General features: G+C 43.9%; 1 protein-coding gene across 2 annotated transcripts in view; it reads left to right on the top strand.

The window, feature by feature from the left end:
* SHC3 (SHC adaptor protein 3) overlaps positions 1 to 23,433 on the top strand; it is a 173,815-nt gene that overhangs the window by 119,865 nt on the left and 30,517 nt on the right. For both annotated transcript variants that reach the window (XM_077964975.1, NM_001265690.1), the window contains 5 exon segments: positions 5,888 to 6,014; positions 12,161 to 12,311; positions 13,335 to 13,434; positions 16,873 to 17,031; positions 20,744 to 21,039. In XM_077964975.1, coding sequence (XP_077821101.1) covers positions 5,888 to 6,014; positions 12,161 to 12,311; positions 13,335 to 13,434; positions 16,873 to 17,031; positions 20,744 to 21,039 — 833 coding nt within the window.

Raw genomic sequence — 23,433 nt, 5'->3', positions numbered from 1 at the left:
ACAGCAGAGCCATCCATACTCTAGGGGAGATTCCTTCCAGCTTCTGGTGGCCCAGCCATTTCTTGGCTTGTGGTAGCATCGCTCCTCTCTCTGCCTCCCCTTCCTATGTGTTTGGGCCACTCTTCTTGTCTATTATAAGGACACTTGTCCTTGGATTTAGAGCCCTCCCCAATCCAGGATAATCTCATCTCAAGATCCTTAACTTAACCACACCTGTAAAAACTCTTTTCCACAGGTTCCAGATGGTCAGGGGGCATGACTTTTGTGGGGGGCACCCTTCAATCCACTACAGAGGTGTATTTTTATTTATTTATTTATTTTCAGTGTCCACTGAAATTGTCCCTAGATCCTAGGGCAGGGCCTTGTGCACAGTAGATGCTCAAAAAATGTCTGCTAAGTAGAGTCTTCAGTAAATATTTTGCACATTTTTTGTGTGTGTGCTCTTGTCCAAGAGTTTCCCTAGGCTATGTACCTGGAGGTCAAATCACTGTTTTGGACATCTTCAACTTTTCTGAAATGGTCATTTTACTTTATAATTCCACGGGTAGTATACGAGGTCTCCTTTTGTTCAACAATTGACACTTTTAGACTTTTAAATTCCCACAAATCTGATGGGTGCAAAATGCTATATCCTTATTACTTTAATTTGCCCTATCTGGGGCTAGGACATGTACTAAGAAACTCATCATAGCAGAGTGGCTGAATGTTGGATTTCTTATTCTTCTCTGATTAAAAAAAAAAAAAAAAAAAAAAAAAGGAAAGAAAACTGGATCAATTCAGAGTGCATGGCTACATTGAATAAACAAACTAAGGTTGTCTGACCAGTCTGAGATTGAGGAGCCCTCATCTCTCTGGTAGAATTCATTAGTTTTTGATACTCCTTTTAAGGAGTGTGGGTTATCAGCTCACTAAGATGAAAAGACAGCCAATCTTATTTAGCAGGACTTTTCCTCATTTGAGCAGTGACTTCGAGTGTCTTCAAGGGTCCGCATTCCCTGGCCAGCTGCTCTGCAATGTGGCTGGATCAGAGGCTACCGGTGTCTGGATGAGTGGCCACTGGAGAACCCCAGATGGACTGTGGGAGCCAAGCCACCCTGGAGAGGCTGATAGACAGCACCTGGGACCTGTGAACCGTGGGGCTGGGGTGTGGTTTCCTGAAAGTGGGGCATGGATCCCGAGAAGTTTTTTGCCTCGGCTCGGGCAGGGTCTCGCTGTTCATGCAAAGCTTGCCGAGGCAGTGGCCTATGCCAGAAGTGTGCAAACAGCTCACTGTGTGGGACATGAAGGCTGGGGCATTGGCTCACAGTTCTAATGTGGAAACTGAGGATGGTCTTAGTCCATAATAGCAGAGGAAGGACACGATGGCTGCACAGCAGGCAGGGCTCTCTGCTGCCAGCCCACGTACTGGGACGTGGGGTGCAGCAGCGAAGCGAAGTGGGTTCTCAGCTTGTGTGAACTAGTTTTAACTAAACTAAACCTCGGAGAGAAACTGTACATTAGGGATTATGCTCATCATGGCAGCTCAAACAAATAAGAAAGAAATGGAAGAGCTGGCTGGGCATGGTGGCTCATGCCTGTAATCCCAGCACATTATCACTTGAGGCCAGGAGTTCGAGACCAGCTTGGCCAACATGGTGAAACCTGTCTCTACTAAAAATTAGCTGGGCGTGGTGGTGGGCACCAGTAATCCCGCCTACTAGGGAAGCTGAGGCAGGAGAATGGCTTGAACCCGGGAGGCTGAGGTTGCAGTGAGCCGAGATCACGCCATTGCACTCCAACCTGGGCGATAAGAGCGAAACTCCATCTCAAAAAACAAACAAAAAGAAATGGAAGAGCTGGTAACATTTACTTCCATTTTGAAAACTTCACAGGCTGCATTTCACAGTAAAAACACTGATCATCTACTCATGTAAAGTAAGAAATCAGTCCTTCCACATTCAAAGTGATTAAGAAATGTATTTCCAGGATGGAAAGATGAATTTTTATCCATCGTAATAACCTAATGTGGTTGTGTCTTGAGATACTAACTGACAGTGTAATGCTTTCACGGCTAACAAGACAGCTTAAACTTTTATTTTTCTCTTTATTTTAACCTTCTTGAAGACAAAAGATATCTTTTGAAATATATTTTTATAATACACATAATATTAATACAGGAACGCATGTTAATAATTTATAAATAGACACTTATTGGGGATGCATGGTTGGAAAGTTCTTTGTGGTAGGCATGAGTGAGAAGCAGCATGGATACCTGTGACTTAGAGAAGGGGTTCAGTGGGTGTGACGGGCATTCCTAATATCCTGCACTCCTATCCTTCCAAACTTGCAGAAGATGGCATCTGCCAGCCCTCTCCTGCTTGGGAGACGCCCATGACGGTTCTGTGTGACAGTTTGGGAGCAGAACAGAAGGTGCATTTGGTACTGGTGCAAGGCCCTGCTGTCTGTTTCTTCTGCAGGTTGTGGGAAAGGCCTTGCGTTGAGTTCCAGGATCAAAAGATCAAACCAGCCTGGGCCACTGAGTCACCACAAGAGGATGGCTGCCTTAGAGAGGTGCCCAGAAATGAGTGAGCAAGAATGAAATGGTTGCTTTCAGCCAGAGACATTGGGATTGTTTCTTACTGTGGCGTAACTTGCACACCCTGACTCACAGAATAGGTGTCACAGGGAGGGTGTTGAGAGTGTGCTCAGATGAACAAGCCTCGCACCAGTTTACTGGAGGCCCTGTTGTGGCAGGCAGATGGCCAGGGGCAGCCCTGAGCACCAAGCTGGGAGCAGCTACTAGCCTCTGGACTTATTTGGGGAGATGAAGCTGAGAACTGGCAGTCTCATGGATTGGGATGCATCTGGGCACTGCCTTCTCATCCGCCACTGTTAACCATTCTTCAGGGAGCAGGAGATGAGAGTTGACATGCCAGGAGCTACCATATGGCAGAAAGCCACCATGTTCCCAGCTCCTACAGTGTGTCTACAGGGCCACAACACATTCCTAAGGGAGTGGTTTGCTCTCAAGTTGCCCATCTCAGGTATGGAGTAGTCCTTGTGGTGTGACCTGCTGAGAGTCCCCTTGCTGATGTCGTTGCTCAGTTGGCTGCTCTGGGGCAGCTTGGGCTAGTCCTCTTAGAGAGTGGCTTCAGCTTTTTTTATTGGTCGGGGCTAAGCAAGAGAGAAACGATTGTTGGCAAAGGATCCTTGCTTCTAAATAAATGAACTATTGCAGGCCGTTGGTACGAGTTTCACCAATGGGCAGTTTCCCCAAATGAGAAGGACTGTGGAATTCCCTGTTTAGCTGACCTTTGCATTGAGCTGTTTTAGATTTTGTGTCATTTGGAATCTCGATTCTGTGCATGAACGCGCCGCACATCTCTCTCGGTTTCTTCTCCGTTGCTTCTGAACGACATCTTTGGTTTTGTTGTTTCCTCAGGGAGAGGTGAAGCCCAGCAGGCTTGATGACTGCCTTTGGGGAAGGCCTCATTATTTGGTGCACACATCAAATCACACAGGGCAGGCTAGAAGACAGTGACTTTTGGCTAAGTGTCAACACTCTCAGAAGAAATACCAGGCCCAGGGAGACAAAGTCCAGGTTTAACTTTGGATTTGGAGTGAGTTTCTGGAACGTGTAGAGGCCATTTTGTAGAAGGAATCCTCAGACCAAAGCAACAGGTGACTTGTTTTCTCTGTTCATTGAGGACTCTGCCAGGTGCCAGGAGCTGCAGGCATGTGTTAACTCCCGAGAGTCCATGGGTCTGCTCACTATCTGCAGGGCCTGCCGCCCTACTAGTCACTTAGCGCAACATGGCCCATTTCTCAGCATGTAGAGTGCTTTTACCTCAAGCCCAGATCTGCTCCAAATGTCCTGGACCTTTCCCACAGAGGCCCCTTCCCAGGCTTCGTGCTCTCAGATGTGTAGAAGGTTAGTGGCGTGTGGATGAGATTGTACAGCCCACTCTCAATAGATCGTATTCTTCATTCTTCATCTTAAAGGCTAGGGTACCTATTTTCTCCTTAAAAAAATAAGCTACCCTTTCTGAGCCTTTTCCAGTCTTTTTTCTGGTTCTCCAAAACACCGACCAGCCAGTCCTGTTGGCTGGTGCTGATGCTGGATGGCAGGGCCGGGGGGGCGTGGCACAGGACAGGTCAGGGGAACGAGGTGTCTCACTGGCTTTCCCTCGCTCAGGCCTGGACTCCTACTTCCTTCTTAGCTGGAAAGATGGTTGCATGTGTACCTGTCAATGACTTGCACAACTGTAACAGCTGCTTGGTATTGCTTTGTGATGACCTGGGGGCAACACTTAGTAAATAATGTCAATACTAAAATAATATCAATAATCGATCATCAAAAGGCAACCAGGATGCCTGAAACTTTGTAGACAAATCTCTTGGCGATATCTAAAATAAGACTGCGGTATCCAAGGGGTTGCATTGCCACCCAAAGCAGCAATACATTCGCACTTGCTCTTCCGAGGAAATACATTTCCTGTGTCCACAGAAGTCACCCTGCCCTGGATTCTGGGGGAGAAGTAGCTGAGGCCCCAGGGCCTAGCTGGCTGCCTCCGGGATAAAGTCCCAGTGCTGCGTTATGCTGAGAGGCTCCCCACTGTGCAGAGGCAGCGGTGTCTGTCTCTCTGTCCCCTCCCTGACAGCTTTCGTCTTTCCAGTATGTACTGGCTTCTCCTATAGGCAGGGCACAGTTCCGTATCTCCCTAATCACTGCCAGGGCTGGGGAACAACTCATGAGGAAATGCGTCCTCCTCACTGCAGGGACCAATGCGGCTTTTGGAGGAACCCTCCTTGGCATGCGATTGTCTGCAGGAGAAAGGTGGGGTGTGATAAAGGCAGCTGTCATCCTTCCCAGGAATTCCCGAGAATTCCTTTCTCCCATTGGTAAAAAGATCATGCTAGGCTCCTCATGGCGACAGCCGTGTGGCTCTTTCAGGAGGGACATGTGGACGCTTGTGGTAGGGCAGGGTGGAAATGGGTCTGGAGACTAGAGGTATTTTCCAGGACCCTGGAGAAAAAGTACTATTTCCTTATGAGGCAGAGGCTGGCCCTCTTTTCTCTGAAAGTTTCACATAGATAATCCCACAGCCTTGCCACTAGGACAGCATGTCCTTGTGTAACAGCTGGTGCCTGCTTCGAGCATAAGGACTGCTCCAGGCCTCACCACCAGCCTTGGAGTGGCCTCATTTTGGCCTACCGCCACCCCTAACTTTTATCTACTCTACACAAGCTGCTTTTCTGAGAATCTGCATGAATATCCAGTCTCAAATTTATGTAGATGCATGTGTCATGTTAATGGCATGTCACACTGATAATTAATATCTCTTTATATTCATCTTCGAAGGTTTCCTTATTGTTTTGAGTGGCCACATAGGGTGGTCAACACTTTACCCCCACTAAGAAGTAAGTGAACAACTTGCTCTAAGTCCACTGAATAAATCAAGATTCATTCATCAGGTGCTGGTTCCAGTCCGTTTTTTTAAGGCCTCATGGGTTTAAAGGGGCCTAGTTCACGTCGAGATCAGGCTCTTTGTCATGCTGAAGTCTCCTTCTAAACAATTTTTCCCTATTGACATCAGAACTGATGCTTTATAGACTCTAAAGAAATTGAAGACCATCAAACTGAACTTGAAAATTATTTAATTTATTTAAAAATGAAACCTATAATTTTGTAGACAATAGGCTATTAAGAAATGCATGCCTACTGTGAAATGTTGTAGCCGTAGGATTCCCTACCCAGAGATGAAGCTGCGGTTGGATCTGCTAGGACATATTATGGAAGAAGCATGCACTTCTCTGTCCCTCTGAACCTCAGCAAGGGCTCTTTGTAGAGGAGCCCAGGTAGCACCAGTGTCTGTCTCTAATAGGCCCATGTCACTTGCTTTCCCAGCTTGTCACATTTTGGAATGCTGTGATGGGCTGGCCCAGGATGTCATCGGCTCCATAGGACAAGCCTTTGAGCTCCGGTTTAAGCAATATTTACAGTGTCCTACCAAGATTCCCGCTCTCCATGATCGGTGAGTAGTGCTGTGACACCATTTGCAATAGCCTATGTGGGTTTCATGACCTTTCCTCTTGAAACCACGTCCCTGAGCTGTGCTCTGGACAGGCACAATTAATCACAGGGCTTCCTGGGCTCTGAGACACCTGGTTGGTGCCGGGATATGGCACAGAAAACCAACAGATGGAAGCCAACATATGGATGATGCTTTGAATGTGTAGAAAAACATTTTCTTGAAACTATAGTGACGGTCGCCAAGGTTACAGAAAAGCGACTTCATTATAAATTTTTTTGTTCTGTTTCCTCTGCAGCCATGTGATGCTTCCATATGTCACCTCTTCGGGTCTATGTCACCACCGGTTCTGTGTGTCCCATTGTCCTTGTCATTACGATTAGCCAAAGTCGTGCTGCAAGAGGTCCCCTCCGTGAGGCACTGTGCTGGCTACCAGCATAGTTTCTGCTTCACTGGCCTTTGCAGCTTAATGACTTGGTAGTTTGTTTACCTTCCAGGCGGCCCTGAGCAAGTTCTGTAAACTCCTTGAGTCTCAGCAGCTTTATCTGTGAAGTACGAATAAGAGTGGCACCATAGGTTTTTTTTAATGTTCAACAAAATAGTGAGTGTGAAGAGGAGTTGGGAGATGTTTAGTTTATTATAAAAAATGTTCAGGTTCTATCACTGAGTTTCCTTAGGATGTAAGAATATTCCATACAGCATCAAGCATTAAAAGAAAAGTAATATGGGGCATTTCGGTCGTTCAATATTCTGTCCTTGATTGAACTTGCATAATGAAAATCTATTCTAATGGTGTGTTCACCATAAACAAAACTTTACTATTCCTAAATTTACTCTGTACTTTTTTCAAACTTCTAAAGCCACATTCTTCTATGCCTTAGTTCTAGAGTCAGACTCTACCTTTGCTTTTATGATTGTGAAGCCTTCTTTCATCTCCCTTCTCAGTCTTTGCCTTTCTTCAAAGAGACTTTTCATTTCTTTTCCTCTTTCCCTGGAGAATTCTGTTTAAGACATTCATTTTGGAGGTGCCTCTGCAGGACCCACCGTTTCCACGTTGCTAAAAACTTCACTCCAGAGGTTGAAAATGCTAGAATTCAATTCTCCCTTATGGCCATCACATTAAAAAAAATAATAAGAAAGAAAGAAACTTCAACAAATTGGGACAGGAAGACGTGTATAGAAGAGTTAGAGGCAAACAGTGACAGCAACCCAAATGTAGGTAGGAGAGTGAGGAAACATTTTTTATTTTGTGTATAATAGGACATAATAGTTAATAAGAATTCACCAATATACATGTACTACCAGCATAAATCTCAAAATTTATAGTGAAATAAAAAAGAGCAAGTTACAAAAGGATATGAACCATTTATGAAAATTTTGAAAATATACATGATTGCATCTATAGTATATGGATAAATAAATATGTGGAAAGAGTATAAAAACATACACAAGGCCAGGCACAGTGGCTTGTGCCTGTAATCCCAGCACTTTGGGAGGCCGAGGTGGGCGGATCACCTGAGGTCAGGAGTTTGAGACAAGCCTGGTCAACTCAGTGAAATCCCATCTCTACTAAAAATACAAAAATTAGCTGGGCATGGTGATGCACATCTGTAGTCCCAGATACTTGGGAAGCTGAGGCAAGAGAATCACTTGAACTAGGGAGGTGGCAGTTGCAGTAAGCTGAGATTGTGCCACTGCACTTCAACCTGGGCAACGAGCAAGACTCCATCTCAAAAAATCAGACACACAAACAACAACAAAATAATGCAAAAATACTATACATAACTCCAGGATATGTGAGGACATGGCAGGGGTGTGGGTGGATGGGTTGTGTTTGACTGTATTTGTCAAGCATATCCCCCTACACCATTTTGTAATAAAAATGTTCCAATATACACAAAGAACTGTATAGACACCATCTAGCTTCTACCATTAACATTTTACTTATAATATATCTGTGTATCCATCCAACATAAGTTTGCCAAATTTTATTAAAAAGGGAAGCATGTAATTGATAAAAGAAAAATTTCAGCGAGATTAAATTTAAAGGAGTTTAATTGAGCAATGAACAATTCACGCACAGAGCAGCCTCCCAGCCAGGATAGACTAGGGGACTCCAGGGCAGCCACGTGGTGGAAGAAGATTTATGGACAGAAAAAGGAAAATGACCTACAGAAAATGGAAGTGAGGTTCAGAAACAGCTGGATTGGTTGCGTTTGCCTTATTTGAACACAGTTCAAACAGTTGGCTGCATTTGATTGGCCAAAACTTGGTGATTGGCACAAGAGTAGGCTACGGTCTGTTTACACCTCCACTTGGATAGTTCAGGATGTACAGAGAAACCTTTAGGCCAAATTTAAATATGTAAGGAGGTAGCTTTAGGCTAAACTTGATTTAACATAATAAATCAAAAAGTTAACATTTAATCTCCATGGGGGATGCATAAGTATATTTCATGTTAATTATTATGCTAGCCTTTGTTTCTGAAATGTTGAATAAGAGCCAAATAAATGCTCTTAAGATAATACATACAAAAATGAATGGAAGGAGTTAGTTTAACTACCATACATACTCCTTTGGCAGTGTACCTAAAGTATGAAGTTCTGTACATGTTTGTATATGGTGAAGTTTGAAGGACTTTTGGGGAAAGAAAATATAGTAGACAGGATCTTATCCACTGAGAAAAATGTCACCTCCAAATGCAAGTATTGGCATATCATTTCCGTTTTCAGTTTTTTTTTTTTTCTTTTTTTTTTTTTTGACGGAGTCTCACTCTTTCACCCAGGCTGGAGTGCAGTGGCGCGATCTCGGCTCTCTGCAAGCTCCGCCTCCTGGGTTCGTGCAGTTATCCTGCCTCAGCCTCCCGAGTAGCTGGGACTACAGGCGCCTGCCACCATGCTTGGCTAATTTTTTGTATTTTTAGTAGAGACAGGGTGTCACTGTGTTAGCCAGAAAGGTCTCGATCCCTTGTGATCCGCCCGCCTCAGCCTCCCAAAGTGCTGGGACTACAGGCGTGAGCCACCGCCCCCAGCCGGCCTATCATTTCTAAAGCAGAATAGCGACAAAGGGCCCTGCCTGTAGCTTCATACTGTCGGTGACCTGACACCCGCCTCACCTCATCCTGCAGAGGCTGCTGGTGTCTGCAGGGTACTGTCTGAGAGAGGGGCGAGGGGAAGCCCTGCCTTCCGTTCCAGCTCCATTCCTCCAACTGGAAGCAGCCTGGGAGCATGAGAGAACCCCACTGCATCCAGCTGTTCCAGCCCCATTCTCTGGGGACCTGACCTGTGGCCGTACTGGCAGGTTTTCCTTCTGGGATGCCGAGATCTTAGGGGCCAGCAAGACGGGGGCTTCTGTTTTGGAGAAGTTCTTGGATTTTCTACTCAATCCCTCAGGCCATGTGTCTCCATACAGGGAAATATTTCCTGGAGGTATTAGGATTTGCTACATTCAGCTTAGTTTCTTTGGGGTAGAGATGAGGACAGGTGAGGGTAGAGGGAGTGTGGCAGTGTGAGGCCGACCAAGCTGTGCGTTCTGCGTCGGGGAGTCAGGCTTCTCCGGTCCTTCTCTCGCTGCAGGTGAGTGTATAGATTTACTATTTGTGAATTTTTGTTGTTGTTGTTCATTATGTTATTACTGGGGAAGAGACTCTGATCTGGATATCTGGATTCATTGCACATCTTCAACTGGAAATAAAAAATAGTACTTTTTTTTTTTTTTGAAACAGAATTTCTCTCTTGTTGCCCAGGCTAGAGTGGCGTGGTGCGATCTCAACTCACTGCAACCTCTGCCTCCTGGGTTCAAGCGATTCTCCTGCCTCCCGAGTAGCTGGGATTACAGGCGTGCACCACCATGGCCAGCTAATTTTGTATTTTTAGTAGAGACAGGGTTTCTCCATGTTGGTCAGGCTGGTCTCAAACTCCTGACCTCAGGTGATCCGCCCATCTCAGCCTCATAAAAGTGTTAGGATTACAGGCTTGAGCCACCGCACCCAGAAAAAATAGTACTTTTGTATAAATGGATTTTTGGCCAGGTATGGATTGCAGGATTATGCCTGTAATCCCAGTACTTTGGGAGGCTGAGGCGGGTGGATCGTTTGATCCCAGGACTGTGAGACCAGCCCGGGCAACATGGCAAAACCCCATCTCTACTAAAAATACAAAAATTAGCCAGGTGCAAGGGTGCGTGCCTGTAGTTCCAGCTACTCAGGAGGCTGAAGCAGGAGGATGGCTTGCCTGGGAGGCAGAAGTTGCAGTGAGCCGTGATCACACCACTGCACTCCAACCTGGGTGACAGAGCGAGACCCTGTCTCAAAAAAATCAATCACTCAATCCATCAGTGGATTTTTTGGTATGGTCTGATTTTTCTTGGAGGATTTTCCTTGCAGAAATCCAAGGGTATTTCAACCCAAAACCGAAGAAGACTTTGAAAAACAAATCAGATGCCACTAAGACTCCATTTATTATTATTTTTAAAATTGATAATTCATATATAATCAAATCGCCCTTTTAAAGTTTACAATTCAGTTGATTTGTTATATTCAAAAGTTGTACAGTTATCACCATTAATTCCAGAACATTTTCATTACCCCCCCAAAGAAACTCTATACTCATCAGCAATTACTCCCCATTCTCCACTCCCTCCTCTCCTGCCAACCACTAAACTACTTTCTGTCTCTATGGATTTGCCCATTCTGGACATTTCATATAAATGGAATCATACTGTATGTATCTGGCTTCTTTCACTTAGAAGAATATTTTCAAGATTCACTCATGTAAGATCTGTCAGTATTTCTTTCATTTTAGAGTTCTTAGTAATATTTGAATGTATAGATATATCACCTTTTGTTCATCCAGTCATTAGTTTGTGGACAGTTGGGTGCTTCTACCTTTTTTTTTTTTTTGAGATGGAGTCTTGCTCTGTCACCCAGGCTGGCGTGCAGTGGCGCGATCTCGGCTCACTGCAACCTCCGCCTCCCAGGTTCAAGCAATTCTCCTGTCTCAGCCTCCCGAGTGGCTGGGATTACAGACACGTGCTACCACGCCCGGCTAATTTTTGTATCTTTAGTAGAGATGGGGTTTCACCACGTTGGCCAGGTTGGTCTTGAACTCCTGACCTCATGATCTGCCAGCCTTGGCCTCTCAAAATGCTGGGATTACAGGTGTGAGCCACTGCGCCCAGCCCTACCTTTTAGCTCTTATGAACATTGCTGCTGTGAAGATGTATACAAGTTTCTTTGTGGACATATGTTGCAATATTCTTATGTATATAACTGGGAGTGAAATTCTGTGGTCATATGGTTATGCTGAAACTGCAAAGCTATTTTCCAAAGTGGCTGCACCATTTTACAGTCTCATCAGCAATGTGTGAGGGTTCTAATATCCCCATGTTCTTATCAATACTTTTTCTTGTCTATCTCTTTGATTATAGCTACCCTAGTGGGGATGAATTGGTCTCTGGTTGTGGTTTTGATGTGCATTTTCCTGATGACTAACGATGTCGAGCTTCTTTTCTTGTGCTTATTGGCCTTTTGTGTATCTCTGGAGAAAAGTCTGCTCAAAACCTTAGCTCCCTTTTAAGATCGGGCTGTCTTTTCATTGTTGAGTTGTAGGAGTACTTTATATATTCTAGATACATGTCTCTTTTAAGATACATGTTAGCAAATATTTTCTCCCATTTTGCGGTTTGTATTTTTACTTTCTTGACATTGTCCTTTGAAGCACAACAGTTTTTTCAAATAGCAGAAGGGAGAATTTTGAGAGGTTCATATTCTACCATTTTCCCTCTTATCACTAAATTTCCATTTTGTAGTTGGTTTTGTTTGGGATCAATTTCATGGCTTACAAAAATGTGTGCTGTCCCTTGAGGAGCTGGCTATCCTTAGGCATAATTTCTTTCTTAATTAAAATGTCCTTTTACAAAAGGACCTCATTCAAACATGACTGAAATGTTCCAGTGAGTGAAACTCTGAATATGGCAGAGATCTTTTGCTAAACCACTCGTCTGCTTTTCATCTATGCGTGAGACCTGGATGGCTGAAGAGGCACTGACTAAACTCTCTTTTCTTGATAACAGGCGCTAACATTAGATTCGTTGGTTTTGGCTGCAAGCTCAACTTTTGGCTAAAGCCCTTGGAAATCTTCCTTTAACAGAATGCAGAGTCTGGATGAGCCATGGACAGAAGAGGAGGGAGAAGGCTCAGACCACCCGTACTACAACAGCATCCCAAGCAAGATGCCTCCTCCAGGGGGCTTTCTTGATGCTCGACTGAAACCCAGACCCCATGCTCCTGACACTGCACAGGTAAGTCTTATATTTTTTTCTCTGTATAAGGAATGGAGGCTAACTCAACTTTATTTCCTTTTGTTTTGTTTTTTTGTTTGTTTGTTTTATTTCAGGCTGATGTTCTATTCCATTTTTGACACGGTAAATCATGAACTTTCTCTCACTGGATTTCATGAGGCATGCAGATGAGGAGAGGCTTTGTGTGTGTTAACATCATAAAGCATTAGCCAAACGCTTTGGAACTGTGTTGTGATTCCTGGGATATGAGTCTGGGGGTGTCCTCTGTACCCTCAGATGTATTCCATCATACTGTGATCTCAGTGAGGGAAAGAGAGAATTTAAGATTTTAAAAAGGCTTGGGAGGCATTGGGTTCTCTGAAAAGGAGTGAATATAGACCCTTAAAAGGATGAGAATTTTATGAGTTTTCTATTTTATTCATTCCCTTGCTTTATGTCCAACTCAAAATTCTAGTAAGGCAATTGCTTTCTAGAGTTATGATATTTCTATTTTGTTATAGGAAATTTTTAACATTACTACCTTTTGTGAATGATAATGGCACCACTAAAAATGGCAAAATAACATCAAGCTCAGGGATCTGACACTGAGAGGGAATTTCCTGATTTTTTGAAGGAAGTTTCCTGGTTTACAGAGTGGACTTGCCCAAGTGTGAACAATCATGGGCGTATGTGTTATGTGGGAAGTGTGTTCTGACACATAGATACTCTGTAATTGAAATTTATTTTAGGACATACATATGGAAGAGCTTGATTTACAGTCACACTTCGGGAGGGGTGGTGGGGGTAATGAAAACAAGGGGGGGCATGTGTAATTTTGATGGAGATGCAGCCTTTTCCTCACACTCACACAAACTTATTTCCCAAATCTTAATGCCAACCGTGAGGCATGAAGGGAAAATTGGGTGTATCAGAGGATTTGATCCACCTTAAGCATCAATTTGCTAACTGTCTTGTGGCTTTCAAAAGTGGGGAAATGAGAAGAAAATAATTTTTTCGTTCTGTGTTATTTACATGTGTCTCTAGTTTGCAGGAAAAGAGCAGACTTATTACCAGGGAAGACACTTAGGAGACACCTTTGGTGAAGACTGGCAGCAAGCACCTTTCAGGCAAAATGAGAGACAAGGTGAGATGGGTGAGAAACACAAAAGACACTTTTCAAAAGTAACATGCTCATCACTCGATCGCCTATTTTCTGTGGACTGACAAAATGACCCCTGGATATATTTGCTGTGTGTGTTGCTATAGAATCCTGACTAGACCATAGAAACAGAGGCAACAATGTGGCGCAACGCGCAGTGGTGCACGCCTGTAATCCCAGCACTTTGGGAGGCTGAGGCGGGAGGATCACCTGAGGTCAGGAGTTCGAGACCAGCCTGACTAACACAGTGAAACCCCAACTCTACTAAATAAAAAAAAAATTAGCCGAGCGTGGTGGCAGGTGCCTGTAATCCCAGCTACTTGGGAGGCTGAGGCAGGAGAATCACTTGATCCCAGGAGGTGGGGGTTGCAGTGAGCCAAGATCACGCCATTGCACTCCAGCAAAACCCTGTCTCAAAAAAGAAAAAAAAACAAAACAACAGTGTTGTAGACATCTCCTGGCACCAATTATATGGTGCCTCCCTGCAGCTCCAGGACCATTCACACCTCGTGGGCACGCACTGCCTCATGCCCCTGAGACTGTACACCTCCATGCTGGGAAAGCTTCCGTGCCCAGGGGTGCTGAGAAGTTGACATCTCAGGCACACCTTCACCCCAGTTTCTGATGGGAACTCGTGAGGCAACTCTAAGGTTGAGGTTGAGCCCCAGTGACTCCCACAACAAATTGTTGCCTTTCCTTCCTTGTCTCATTCGCCTTCCCTTTACTCAGGGTCCGCTTTTTGGGGAATGTGAAGCCCCCTACTCTAAGCTGGGGATTGAGGCAGATGTGGTACCAGGGATATGCATCTCTCACAGGCCCTGGATACTCTTAGAGAACACTGCTGCATCTTACAGTCGTAATAACATGCACCTACATCGTACCTTATAACTAATGTTGATATAAGTGTCTATAAGTCACATATCTGCAAATGATTCAAATATATTTAGATACAGCCATAATAATTTAGATACAACTATCTAAGAAGTAACTGCTAATTGCTCACGTAAGTCTTTATTCTCTAGACAGTTATATATACACATACAAATATGTATGAATGTGTTTATATCTCAGTCTAATCCTTTAAGAATGTCTTTTAATTTTAACCTTTTTCCCTTCTCAAAAAAATTTATAACTCTTTCAATAGCTCTGGGATCCTGGCTACTAAGTCCGTAAGATCTGAAGGGGATGGGGGCAACTGATGCTTCTGTGTATCTAAATTTAAACATATTGGTTTAATATTGAGGCTTATTCCTTCATTATAGCTATTTATGCCAGGAAGCAAATGACAATACATTTTTTAAATGTCCTCTGTGTAAGAGAATTTCATGTCTTGCCTGCCCCAGATGCAGGAAGACCCACAGTGCTGGCCCAGTCAATAAAACATAAGGCCTGGCAGAAGCCACCACATGTTCTGCCTCAGAATAGGCTGGAAATAGCAAATCAGAGTCATAACTTTGCCAGAGGGGCATTTTCACTATGGCTATTTATCCTTGTTCTATATGCATTTAAAATGTATTTCCATAACATGTGTGTGCATAGACATATAATAACTGCTAAAGAATAAAGGAGACACATTATTTCTGTTATATATTTACTTTATTGCAAAATATGTCAGGTTTATTTTAAAATAGGTCTTGTTTTTGATATATTCAAGTTATTCCAGCCAGATCGAGAACAGATGATGTAGCAGAATGAGCTCCTGGCCTGGAACTTGAGACTCAGAGCTCTCAATAAATTTCTAACTCTTCTTTGAAAACAATAAATAGGTGGGGTGTGGTATCTCAGGCCTGTAATTCCAGCACTTTGGGAAGCGGAGTCAGGAGGATTACATGAGGTCAGGAGTTCCAGGTCAGCCTGGCCAACATGGTGAAACCCCGTCTCTACTAAAAATACAAAAAATTAGGCAGGTATGGTGGTGCGTACCTGTAATCCTAGCTACTCGGGAGGCTGAGGCAGGAGAATCACTTGAACCTGGGAGGTGGAGGCTGCAGTGGGCCGATATCATGCCACTGCACTCCAGCCTCTGCGACAGAGTGAGACTCTGCCAAAAAAACAAAAAGAAAAGAAAACAATAAATATCTTTTCTCACAGAACAAATTAGAATGTCACTTATTAATTTGCTGGCAGATATTATCCCCAATGGACGTGAACTTCAGGTATTACCATGGCACATGTTCTCCTGCCCCGGCTCAGCATCTGCTGTCATCTCCGGTGGGAAAGGGTAGTCAGGAAGATTATACATTTGGGCTCCTGATCTTCTCCTTTTAACATATTGTTTGTGAAATTCTTTTCTAAAGGCTGATTGGTTTGCAATGTACACAAAGGTGTAAACTGCAAATAGCTGTTACTAAGCAAGGACGCGTAATCTGACTAGACTCTTCAATATAGAAAGCATGTTGAGAACTAGGAGAGTAGAAACACAGTCCGTGCAGGTGGTGCTCCCCAGTGAGGGAATGTTAGCACGACACTTCATTCTCACACCTACAGGCTGGGAGACAGTGGTGTGCTGGCGAACGTCCAGCCACAGGCTCTTGGGAACGCTTTTTAAAAAGCCCTGAACCAACTCTTGCCAGCTGGATTGAGCTGGCTTCAACACAGCACCGCCCATAGGGTGTGAAAGACACCCTCTTTCCAGAAATGTGAACGCCACAGCGTGTTCTTGTGAACATGTTTATGTAAGAAGATTGGAGACAGGGCGCACACGCAAAAAGACTCCGAGAAGGATCTGAGCAGGTGTTCTCGGGCTACTAGGTCTGGGTGACAGAACAGCCCGGGCCCAGCCTCAGCAAACCCATTGCCTAGCTGTGAAGTCCCATGAGGCAGCATCACTGCCTCAGCAGAGGGGGCTCTTCCCTTGCACACCCACCCTGGGCTTCCTTCACAGACCCAGAAGCAGTAACTGCAGCCCTATTTTGTAAGGAAGGAGTCTCTCAGTTCCTTCCTACAATAGAACAGAGCTTCTATTGTATTGCTTGAATGAAGTTAATTTATAAAGCATTTGCTTACATTAAAAAAAAAAAAACCGAGATCAATTAAAATAAGGCTTGTGGTCCTTCTGCTCAGTTATTTGATCTTGAAGCATTTGTCAAGGAGAGGAGGAGACCAGGCATGTTCTGCCTGCCAGGCTCCTGCCGTCTTAGGGCAGCAAGGGCCAGAATCTTTGCTAAGGCCATCGCAGTGGAGCCATCAAGGTGTCCATCCTGACATTGGCTGGCAGATCCCATGTTGATATGAAGGACTGGAAAACATCTTGGCCAGGTTACAACAGTGTGTGGTGACAAGCTCAGAAGAGGACAATATCACCGATAGGAATCTAAAGGAGGAGTTTTCCCATTTGCAGGCGGAAGAGCTTCTCTGTGAGGGCTGGGCGGCTTGAACAGTGTCACTGTCATAAAAGAAAAGGGGCTCACTTTCTTGTTGCAGGGTCCTTGGACATCTACAGCATGCCAGAAGGGAAACTGCACGTGGCCCCCACAGGAGAAGCACCCACCTACGTCAACACCCAGCAGATCCCACCGCAGGCCTGGCCGACTGTGGTCAGCAGCGCTGAGAGCAGCCCGAGGAAAGACCTCTTTGACATGAGTGGGTTTCTGTTTGTCTCTGGTTTTCTTCTCTTTTGAGATTGCTTTTCACCCTGCCTTTTATTTGAAATCTGTGTAATTACTAAATTTTCTGATAGCAGGGTTTTGATTAATGGTGATGATTAGCTGTACTTTTCTGGGGGATGATTGGATTTGTTTAGGATTGTAACCCTCTCTGTAGTCAAGAGACAGAGCAATTTCCCCTTCTTTTTGGAATTGACATTCCTCTTGAAGATCTGCAAATATATTGAGACAATATACGTACACACAAATGTTTATTTATTCATTTAAATAGTAATTGGCTATTATGTGCCAGCTACTGTATTAGTTGCTAAGGATGCAAAGATGAAATGGCATGGCCCGTGTTTCCACAGAGCTCTCGGTCTATGAAGCAGACCAACATTTAACAGATAGGCAAGAAACTGCAACACACCCCTCTCTTATGAGGGTTTTCTCTCTTTCGCCCCTCCTCCCACTTGCTCTCTCATTGTTTTCTCTCATTTTTTCTCTCTCACTCACCTCTTACCCCTCTCCAAATATTTACTGAACACTTACCATTTGTCAAATACTATTCTGCTTGATGGAGATACACAGGAAAACAAAACCAGCAAAGTCTCTACCTCATGGAGGTTAAATAAACAACTGTATCTATTACCAGGTAGTGGTAAGTGCTCCTCAGTGATGAAAACTAAACAGGATAAGGAGAGTAGTAGGAATCTATTGCAGACAGCAATGTAGTGGGATGTGTACCACGGACTTTCTGTTTGTAATATAGAGTGAGGAAATTAAATCATTCATGAACTGATTAACGAAAGTGAAAATTTTTGTTAAAGAATTTTGAAAGAGCATCACAAGCTCACAAGAGCTTTATATCCTAAAATTTGCTTTTCATATTCCTTGAGAATTTTATAGGCTGAAGAGGGAGGGAATGGAGACTAGTTCTGAATGAGTTTCTACCATGTGCTAAACACCTATTTTTAAATTTTTACTGGTAAGTATTATGATAACTACTGTTACCTTTATTTTACAGAGGAGGAAATGAAGAATCCTAGAAGTTAACTAACTTTATCATTTGTGAAAGGCAGCCTTGCTGGGCCAATACCTGTGATTTGTGGTGTTTTCTATGAGTGAGGACAGGGTTAAGTGCCTTTATAATTAGGCAACCTCATCACAACAACACTGTTTCTCCCTAGCAAATTTGACTTCCCAGACACACTGGAACCCCATTTTGACTTACAAAAATCATCTAAGTCAGAACTGTAGAATCTCAATGCTTGAAGCCACCTTCAATGCTAGATCACCTAATTCAGTCCCGCCAGTGCCTTTATTTTTAAAAATGTGAAAACAGCTTGAGAAATGTGAAGCCACTTTTTCAAGATGCAAAGCACAGTGGTAGCTCTCCAAGCTTCTGCTGGAGTTGTTTTAGTACCTCCAAACTGCAGTTTAATAGTTCCATATTTGGTTAGACCATTTTTACTGTTTAATATAGTCAATTTACCAATGTCTCCTGGACTCAGACCCTAAGGAAAGTTAGATTGGCTGGTGTTTGGGATGACAAAATGAGAACCAGAGCTACCCTTTTCCCATCAGTTAATTTCTCCTCTTGCTCTCAAAACCTAAGGAGGGGAAACAGCATGTAAAAAGAGCCTTAGAAAGGCTGGTGCCAGTTGAAAAGTGTGGAACTAAATAAAGCCAGCACTCTGTGTTCTTTATTTTGAACCAGTAGCTCTACATAATAGTGGTGCTGATGTGACGATGGTGGTGATGGTGGTGCTGCTGCTGATGGTGATTTTGATGGTGGTGGTGGTGGTGATAATGATGGTGATGGTAGTAATAGTGATGATAGTGCTGATGGTGATGGTGATAATGGTGAGGTGATGATGGTGGTGATGGTGGTAGTGGTGATGGTGATGATGATGATGGTGGTGGTAGAAAGATGGTGATGGTAGTGATAGTGATGGTGGCACTGATGGTGATGGTGATGATGGTGGTGATGCCGATGGTGGTGGTGGTGGTGATGATGGTGATGGTGATAGTGATGATAGTGCTGATGGTGGTGATCCTGCTGCTGCACCTGTTACTGCTGCTGCTGCTGTTGCTGCTGGTGACAGTGATGGTGATGATGATGGTTATGCTGGTGACAGTGATGGTGATGATAGTGATGATGACAGTGCAGATGGTGGTAATAATGGTGATGATCCTGATGATGCTGATGGTAGTGGTGGTGGTGATAATGGTGAGGGGATAGTGATGATGATGTTGATGGTGGTGATGCTATTGCTGCTGCTGCTGCTGCTGGTAGTGACAGTGATGGTGGTGACAATGATGGTATTGATGATGGTTATGCTGGTAACAATGGGGATGATGGTGATAATGGTGATGATGATGATGGTGACGATGGTAGTGATGCTGATGGTGGTGGTGCCAATAAAAGTGAATGTGGATATAGTGGTGATGGTGGAGATGATGCTGACGATTTTGATGATGTAGATGATAGCAAAGGTGGTGATGGTGTTGAAACAGTATAATACAAATGATAATTCCAGGTAATCAGGAAAAAAGTCAGATGAAAAAGAACATCCACAAACATAATTTTTGCCAATGATTCTAACTTATTTTTATCTCCAAATCTGTCAAAGATTAATAAGCGTCAAAAAGAGCTAATTTTAGTTTCATTTATTCACCTCACTTCTGCCCACCCTGTACTAACAATGAGCAAGTTTGGCTTATTTTACAGCATTTGTTGACGATAGTGAATGAACTGTGTCCCAGGAGCAATGCTGGGCTCTGAGGGTGTAGTTATGCTCAGGAAAGAACTACTCCTGTTCTTGTGCTGCTTATGTTGTGCTGGGTAGACAGCGTAGGCTGAAATAATCATCGCACTACCTTCCACTTGCATAGCACTGTGTGCAGTTTTCAGAGTTCTTTCATACACACTACCTTATGTGAAAATCGAACATAGGAATTTAGTTAGACATGCCTGGCTACTTCTTTTGCTGCTGGTATTTATTGTTAGAGCAGCCATCTCACCATTCACACATGCCTTGCACTGAGAAGTGTGCTCTGAAGGGGATGAAACCAAGTGTGGTCTCAAGCACTCATTCGAGAGCCTCGTTCCACAGGGAAACAAGTGAAGGTTAAGGGGAGGTGGAGCTCCTAGCCTGGGGCAAGTCACACAAGAGGCACCCAATACCCATAAGCTTTCTCTTTTAAAAATTTGCCTGATGCAAAGATTTTGAAATAAATCTTTGGTGGATCGGGCTCCTGTTTTGCATAAAATCAAAGCTTTGTAGCTTATCTTTCCCTTTGGTATTGGCAGATTTTTATTCCGAATTTGTTAAAGAGGCTGGCTGAAGTTCCAGAGAAAGTACATGGCATGTGATATTCATGGCCTCCTGCAGCATGCAAAAATGAAGTCATTCCAACTAGCTAGACAAAGGGTGTGCTTGACTCCTTGGCACATAGCACAACTCCCAGCTGTCTTGGGAAAGCAGACTCATCAGAAAGGCATGCCAAAATTTGGGCTGTGCTTTTCAATGCTTGTTATGATGGCTCTTGTTATATTACCAGCCAGCTAGTTTTTTCCAGTGGTTTTTGTTTTCCCCTTCTGGAGGAGTTGCCTTTGCATTTCCATCTCTCTCACTGTATTTTTTTTTTTAATCATTTGCTCTTCTTGAGATTGACTTGTTGCTGGTCAATGTTGTTGATGACAGAACCTTTTGAAGATGCTCTCAAGAACCAGCCCTTGGGGCCCGTGTTAAGCAAGGCAGCCTCCGTGGAGTGCATCAGCCCTGTGTCACCCAGAGCCCCGGATGCCAAGATGCTGGAGGACCTGCAAGCTGAGACTTGGTACCAAGGAGAGATGAGCAGGAAGGAGGCAGAGGGGCTGCTGGAGAAAGACGGAGACTTCCTGGTCAGGAAGAGCACCACCAACCCGGGCTCCTTTGTCCTCACGGGCATGCACAATGGCCAGGCCAAGCACCTGCTGCTCGTGGACCCGGAAGGCACGGTGAGCACCCAGTGGGGATGGGGTCGGACCTGCTGATGGGCGCAGACCTGCCTTAAACAGTCTCCACTTTGTCAAATGACCTCCACGTTCCCACCTCTATCCACAAGTGCCTACCGAGTCCTTCAGGGGAACCCAGGGACAGACAACTCCTGTCATCAGGCCAGAGCCAGGAGCCAGGAGCCAGTGGTCAGGGTCCCACACAAGTTTTAAAACTTTTAGAATTATGGCCTAGGCTGAAAGCCTTGACTTTTATGTCCTTTAAAGTAAATAAATACAGAAACTGAGAGCATTTTCCTTACAAACATGTTTCTAGTGGACAAGGAAGTACAGGCGTCTAGGCTTTTAATATTTACCTTGAATGCTTCTGTCAAAAAGTTGAATCACTGAGGATTTTGTTCTAAGGCTGTAAAATGTGATGATCAGTAAATGAAACCCCCTTTGCTAAGTCTCTAGTTTTCCCGTTTAGAGAAGTAACTCCTAGTGATGTTGGCCATCCCTGGCACTATAGCTGTATCTGAATAATCCTGTAGGTTTCCCTGAATTTTTCATCTTCCTGTCAAGAAACACATTCGACTTTACCTGGGGCATAGTCCAAGAATTGCTAAGCTTCATAAATGTAGTTAAATCAACCTAACTGTTGAGTGAAATTCCAGGATTGTTTAAAACCTTTTATCCAGTGAAAACAACGAAGCAGGGTAGAGTTATTTAATAGGAGTTAAAAACATTGCATTTTCTGATTGACAGGGAGGGATGAAGCTTTTGTCTTCAGCTGGACTGGAACACAATTAAACTGCATGAGTCGGGGGTGGGGGTGTTATCCAAAATGGTTTATTACCTCAGGTGCCAAGACTCAGTTGCCTGAACACCCCAGCTCCTGGCACTCTGAACAGTTCCTCTTTCTGTTTCTTTGGAAGCAGCCACTTCCCACTTCCAGCCAGTAGCTACTTCCTCTTTCCCTTCCACGGAGACAGCCCCTTCCTCATGAATGTAACGTATATATGTATATCCTTCCAGTCCATCTTCTTTTTTAACATACACATACTTCTGAGAAAACATTTTGTGTTTGTGCCTTTTAGAAATTTGCAAATTAGCCAGGCGTGGTGGCGACTGCCTGTAGTCCACTCAGGAGACAGAGGTGGGAGGATTGCTTGAGCCCAGTAGGTCAAGGCTGCCCTGAATTGTGATCGCAACACTGCACTCCAGCCTGGGTGATGGAGCAAGACCCTGTTTCAAAAAAAAAAGAAAAAAGAAAAAAGTTTGCAAACATGATATTGTTCCACAAATCCCATTTTGTTTCTTCCTTTTCCACCACCGTACATGTTGTTGAGATGTGCCCATGGTGGTTTCTGTTTATCAGATCATTACTGTGGTGGGCTGCCTGGGGCCGGTCACATGTGCAGTCCACACGTCACTTACTGAGCTCTCTTGAGAAGGTTGACTAAGCTGCTACAAACTCTCATGCATGTTTTTCTCTGTACCTGGGCACGGTATCTCTGGGACAGGAGCCAAGAGTGGCGTTTTGGTCACAGGGTACACATACATTGAATTTCACTGGGGCTTGGATTTGCTTTCAGAATGGCTGAGCTACGGAGGCGCACACCAGCAACATCCTTGCTCTTCCTTGAGAGAGTCTCTAGGTTTGCTAGTTTGTGGGAGTAAGGAGAAAGGGAATATCTCATTGTTTGATTTGTAATTCTTTGGTTGCACTTCATTAGTAAATTAGCAGATTCTTCCTGTAAAGTTAATGTTCTTATCTTTTCTCCATGTTTTTCTTTTGACTTTCTGATTGGGCTTTCTTGTTGAAGTTTTCGGCAACAGAATTTTCATATGTATTCTCTTGCTTTTGTCATCCATCTGATAATTTTGTCTGTGATAGTCTTCATCAAATAGAAGTCTTTCATGGGATGCATCTGAATCTGTCAGTTTTCCCATTTGTGCTTGATGGTTTTGACTTTTAAAGTTTTTCTCCCCCACAAATCACAAATATACTGGATTTGAATATATATTTTCTTTCATTAGCTTTATAGTTTCATCTTTCACATGTGGGCTTTAATTCCAACTGAAGGTACTTTTGAATTTGAAATGAGATAGAGACACCATATATACACATATATACATACATTTTTTGTTTGTTTGTTTACTTGTTTGTTTGTTTTTGTATTTTTAGTAGAGACAGGTTTTTCCATGTTGGCCAGTCTGGTCTTGAACGCCTGACCTCAGGTGATCAACCTGCCTTAGCCTCTCAAAGTGCTGGGAGGTGTGAGCCACCACGCCTGGCCGAGGTTCAACATGTTTTTAAATCTCCAGAGGGTAAGCCAGTTTTTCTGTCACCATTTGCTAAATCATTCATCTCTTCTCTGCTGTCCTGATGTTCCTTTGAAAACATACTAAGTT

This window comes from Macaca mulatta, chromosome 15 (assembly GCF_049350105.2).
Source record: "Macaca mulatta isolate MMU2019108-1 chromosome 15, T2T-MMU8v2.0, whole genome shotgun sequence".
In the NCBI taxonomy this organism is placed as follows: Eukaryota; Metazoa; Chordata; class Mammalia; order Primates; family Cercopithecidae; genus Macaca; species Macaca mulatta.
The sequence above is the reverse complement of the archived record's forward strand: the minus strand, read 5'-3'. Positions and strand labels throughout refer to the sequence as shown.